The sequence below is a fragment of the Perna viridis genome, chromosome 9 (genome assembly GCF_037379345.1).
Source record: "Perna viridis isolate PV_CMFRI_1.1 ecotype Kerala chromosome 9, ASM3737934v1, whole genome shotgun sequence".
In the NCBI taxonomy this organism is placed as follows: Eukaryota; Metazoa; Mollusca; class Bivalvia; order Mytilida; family Mytilidae; genus Perna; species Perna viridis.
In genome coordinates, this window is record NC_142453.1 from 22646172 (window position 1) to 22651654 (window position 5483).

The 5483-nt window shown below is 32.6% G+C and overlaps 1 protein-coding gene across 1 annotated transcript; it reads left to right on the plus strand.

Annotated features, from left to right (window-relative positions):
* Positions 1–705: 705 nt before the first annotated feature.
* LOC148607362 (papilin-like) lies at positions 706–5067 on the plus strand. Its single transcript, XM_088546820.1, has 3 exons — positions 706–1753; positions 2752–3531; positions 4612–5067. Exons 1-2 carry the CDS (start codon positions 1291–1293, stop codon positions 2937–2939), a joined length of 651 nt encoding a protein of 216 aa, XP_088402946.1. The 5' UTR covers positions 706–1290; the 3' UTR covers positions 2940–3531; positions 4612–5067.
* The last annotated feature ends 416 nt before the right edge of the window (positions 5068–5483 follow it).

The window sequence follows — 5483 nt, forward strand, 5'->3', positions numbered from 1 at the left end:
GCACAAAAACATTTAGACACTTTATGCAAAATACGCACATGTCACAGTGTGTGTGTACCAGGATTTAAACTTCATTGGTGTAAAAGGGGATGGTTCGGTTATCCATGTTTTAAAAAAAACAAACTGTATGTTCCGTGTTCCAAATGTTTCTTGTCACCTTGCAAATGCAGGCTGTAATATCATTCGGGGTGTTGCGTATGTTGCTTGGGAAGCGGCTAAACTATTCTTTTGGGCACCAATGCTTGCGTTGGACGTTGCAAAAGCGGCAGTTAGCGTTGCACAATTTGTCGTTGATAAGTCAAGAATGGTATTATCTCTAGCTCATGGGGTACTTGAAATTGCACAAATTGGATTAGAAGCTACCAAAGGCGTGCTTGAATTAGCAAAGAAAGGTATCGAAGCAGTGGAATGCACAATTGGCGCTGCTTTACACGTTTTTGATCTTATTGTAAACTATGGAATCAAATCTTTGATAGATGTTCGTAACTGTCGATTCGAAATACAAGTAACTACAACAGATAAATCGTTCTTTAATGTTTCATGTCAGGTGCAGGCATTTAGACTTAAGTGGCTCAAGTTTGAATTTAAATTTGATTTCAGGCACCCAGTTCTAAGTATGATGAGGATATCCAAATCAATTGTAAAAACCTTACTGGAATTGGTAAAAGATGTATTAGGTAAGAGAAAAAGAAGGGATATTACATTTCAAATAATGACTACACTTCATCATATCGTACAACGTCATAAAAGAGATGTATCTAGAATTAACGAAACTAACGCTTTCGAGGAATTTGCATTTGACAACACTTCTACTGTCTATGACACGGAAATCTATTTGAAGACAGAATTCAGAAATAAGGTTGATTATTATGCGTTTAATTGCGATAACTTCCTGAAGATACATCAGTTTTTATCTGAGGCTGTCGACATATTAAACGTTATGTCAAATGCATCCTTATCAGCAATGGATGACGTCGAAGATTTCAAGAATACAGTAGTAGGAAACACTACAACCCAAAACTTATCTCCAGAGTCAATAGGAATAAATACTGACTACGCTTTTAAGGAATTCAATATGACAAATGGAGATTAAAAAAATGCTCTACAGAATGTGTCGAATTTTCCGTATGCTTCTCTAATATCACAAATGTCCAATGTGTCTAAAGATACTTCACAAATACTGGAATCTCAAATGAATGAAGCTCATTCAGTTTATTTAATGAACCATTGGGTACTAGGAATGACTAATACAACAACAGACAACTTCGATGATACTTCAAAAATTGCGTAATGTTTGCCTTTTCTTCCCTTTATGATCTTTTCATCGATAATTCGATCGCTGGTGTTAACATAAGTAGAAGCATAACATCTGATCTGGAAAACGTATTTCTTGAACTCCTTGGAAACGATTCCTGGTCCATCCCTGAATCGCATGAAAAATCATCTTTAATAATGTGTGAGTTAAATAAGCTGAATGAGACTAACAAATGGTGCGCTACAGCTCCGATCGCACTTACTGAAATTACAAATAAGACAGCTTTATTTGGGGCGTCTCTAAACCTGTCATGCATCGTGTCAGGAAACCCCACCCCGAGTATAAAATGGTTCTTTAACAATACTTTGATAGAAAATGCTAGTGATTATGAGTTGACCGTCGTTGATTTAGATCACAAAAGTCAAGGATTATACAAATGCGAAGCTGAGAATTTCATTGTCAGTATAACATCAGATGATGTAGCGGTGAAAATTATTGGTAAGTTTTCGTTCTCCAACTTTGTGCAAAACTTGCAGAAAAAAATAACTAGCGTGAAAGCAGTTTATGTTTAAGGAGGCTTTCATTTTGTACAAACATTTTTAATTGTATAGATTGCAGTGATACATCCACTTTTCCTTTTTTAAAAGAAGAATCCGATATTTCACACTGCGAAAAAATACGGCAATTTCACTCTCTGACTTTCTCCTGCTAAAACGTCAAAACACAGAACAACATAACTATCGCAAAACTTAAAAGCTTTGTTGAAAATAAAGCAACCAATGAGGAAATCTATATGATAAATAGGACGGTCAATAGATTATCATGAACAACCAAAATATAATGACTCGTGACAAGAACGCATTAATATTTAACTCTTTCTTGGAACAAGTTCCGCACTTTCGTTAAAACTAGACGTCTTTCAGCATTCGTGATCATGTTTGTATTATTCACTCTTTCCAATTAAGTATCCATATGTTATCATATTTCAACTGAAAACTTGTACAGAATCATGTATTTGTACCTATATAATAAGGATATTTAATGTCTATCTCTGTTTTTACAGAGTACTTAGAAAGTGTAAACATTTACGTAGCAGTGCGCATAAAATTCAGACACTGCTAATGGTAAAGTGATTCATGGAGTAGAAAAACTCACCAAATAAGCAATACTTTTTCAGTCTATATATGCTATACCTTCTCATAACGATAGTCATTTCCGCTTTCAGATCTACACTTTTTAGAAAATTATATATTAATCTCCCACTAAAATCAACCAAATTAAACTAATTCAAGAACAATAACACTTACAAGAAACTATTATCGTGTACAATCCAAATGAAAATTTTAGGCTGATAATATGATCAGTACATGTTTCTAAACAAGAAATTAAACTGAATTCGATGCGTTTTTTTGACATGCATGAATCACCTACTGTCTGACTTTTTTTTTTAGAAAGACTGCTACATAGTATAACTATATTCTTGAACTGTTTAACAGAATGTCTACCTGGAACCTACTTCAATTATGGGACATGTGAGCCGTGTCCTCAAGGTTATTTCCAATGCAAAAAGAATCGACCCAGCTGCGTGAGATGTTTAAATGGTTTCTCTACTCTGACTACAGGAGCTAATAAAATGTCAGATTGTGTTGGTATGATGATTTTGCGACGCAGTAGAAACATGTAAACGGAAAGTTACTCATTTGCGCAACAAAAAAAGTTGTAAAGATTGCAAGAACAGAAACAACAAACGCAGTAGACAAAGCCATTATGTCCTATGCAGGCAGCAGATTTGCAATAAATGAGCTAAAAAACCTGTATCAAAAATTTGATGATGCGTTAATTTTTATTATATGACATAGCAAAAACCAAAATGTTCTACCAAAATATTCATGCATCTATACAAAATTGAAATATTATCTCCAGTTGAAAGCAGTTGTGTTTTGGAATTAGACGTATTACAAAATCAGAATGCTGATCGTCAAAGCCGTCAATGCATGATGTTGAATGATTATTTCATATCTAAATTGCAATTACCTCATATTTTGCATTCTGTGAATTCGATGAATTACCGCTATTCATTTAGAAAGAATGTTCTACTCCTTCATCTTAATCAATGGCATAAACATCATAATGCTCTACATTTTATATATTAGACATCAACGAATGCATTGAAGATATGGACGTTTGTGAACACATGTGTCAGAATACCAACGGTTCGTTCAGCTGTTCATGCAACAGTGGCTTCAATTTACTTAAAGATGGTAAATCATGCCTTGGTAAGTAATGGAAAGCCTCTGTTACACTATTTTAATATTTAGTTACAATTAATATTAGACCAAATTTCCAGAAGTGTTTCGGACAATTTGTAATTTATTTCAACCTATATTCAAATAAACATTTGGAAATATTTTTTTTTATATTGAACATGCATCAAGAAAACAAACTCTGTTCACCACAACTTGTGAAGTTTCGTGTCGAATACTCTTGATTTCAAGTTGATATTTTTATGTCTCACGTGCTTAAAATCTTGTCTATGTTACGTTGTAGCTATAGACAACAGTATAAATGACAATAAGTACCGTCGGCGGACTCATCGTAAGCGCTACTCTTCCTAAATCGGTCAAAGGATTTTGATGAAATGTAATATGAATGTTGAGTTTCATATGTAGCTGTGCATGAAAGAATAAAAATCCTGTCCGTTGAATTCAAATGGGGATATTCCAAATTAAAAGTTTTACATGTTAAAATTTCAACTTCTTACATTTCGAAAACTAGATCATTGACCAACAATTTTATTTGGTAGTTTTGTTCCCAAGACAAATGTCTACAAATCTATTCCAAAAGTTTGGAAAGCTTGTCATTTTAAAATTGAGCATGGAACGTCCTTAAGGTATTACGCTGTAAAACATTGTCAACGCAATGTGTTTTAACGTAATTTTGTAAAAGTTTGATAATAAAATTATTTAAAAATAAATATAGATGGCGGGGACAAACGTCAGGCCACTGTAATATAATTATCGGTTTAAAGTAATTTTATAACACAATTGTTCCAATGAAACAAAAAAAAAAGTAATGACAATATATTTGTTGGTAATATACGGTCACTGACAGTATATTTATACAAGGTAACATTTTGGCTCCACCCACTTTCCTACCAACAATATATAATAACTGTACATTGAGTAGAGATAAAAACGATATATACAAATTCGGTACCATTCTAAGCCTCGCTCGTAAATCGTTTTTATTTCGAGCCAATACATTTTTATCGGTTAGTTAGTCCAATTAAAGCCTGAGTTTCTCTATGTGAGCAAAATTTAGAGTTCAATTTCAAAATATATGTTTTATGTTTACAGTGCATCGACAGAAAAGACAGATGCTGTTCAGCGTGTACGATTCCAACACAAGTTTGGTACACAGGTTGAACCCTTTCCTGCCCCACGGGCAAAATGATGAAGCATAGGTTTTGTTTTTAGGCAATTTGAAATGATAATTTACGTTTATTTATTTGTGTGTTTGTTGCCATGTTTAGTCAATACTATCGTTGGTTATTTTTTTTAACTTTCGCTTAATTTAACAGACTTAATCTCTTTACTATAATAAATAACAAATAATCAAAATGAACTGGAATTGAAGTAGAGGACGCCTGATATAAGATTTGGATGATTGGATACAATTTACTAACAATTTAAAGACAAATTTGCTGCGTTCGAAATTGTTTTTATGCTGTTTTAATTTGTATGTGCCTGTCTTTTAAAAATGAACAATTCATCAGAAACAAAAAAAAAAAAACAAACAAAAAAAACAAAAAAAACAAAAAAACAAAAACAAAAAAAAAAAACCAAAAAAAAAAAAACCATGTTGATATCAATTAAATCGAAGCCATCATTAAGAAACCCAGGAAATAAATTGCATTATCCATCTTGTTCAGTCCAAGTAACGACAACTAATGATTGTGGAGTAACAACGACTTTGTAATTTTATTTTATCTGCATATATACTTTAACATAACTTATACTTCAGAGGAATTAGATAAGTAATAGAAGAATGGATAAAGATTTAAACTTTAAAATTGATTTAGCTAATTTGTTTACCGCGTTTATGATGATTGAAGATATTTACTATGACCAAATCCTTATTGGTATAAACGACCGATAACGTCATATCCGATGAACATTAAGGGTAGAAAAATAAAAGTGTAAAGAGTAAAATAAAATAAATTCATTTG

Bases quoted from the DNA above. Each gene is read 5' to 3' on its own strand.
- LOC148607362 (XM_088546820.1), top strand. From the start codon at position 1,291: ATGTTTGCCTTTTCTTCCCTTTATGATCTTTTCATCGATAATTCGATC. The intron at 1,754-2,751 runs GTAAGTTTTCGT...ACTGTTTAACAG, and splicing joins TGTAGCGGTGAAAATTATTG to AATGTCTACCTGGAACCTAC.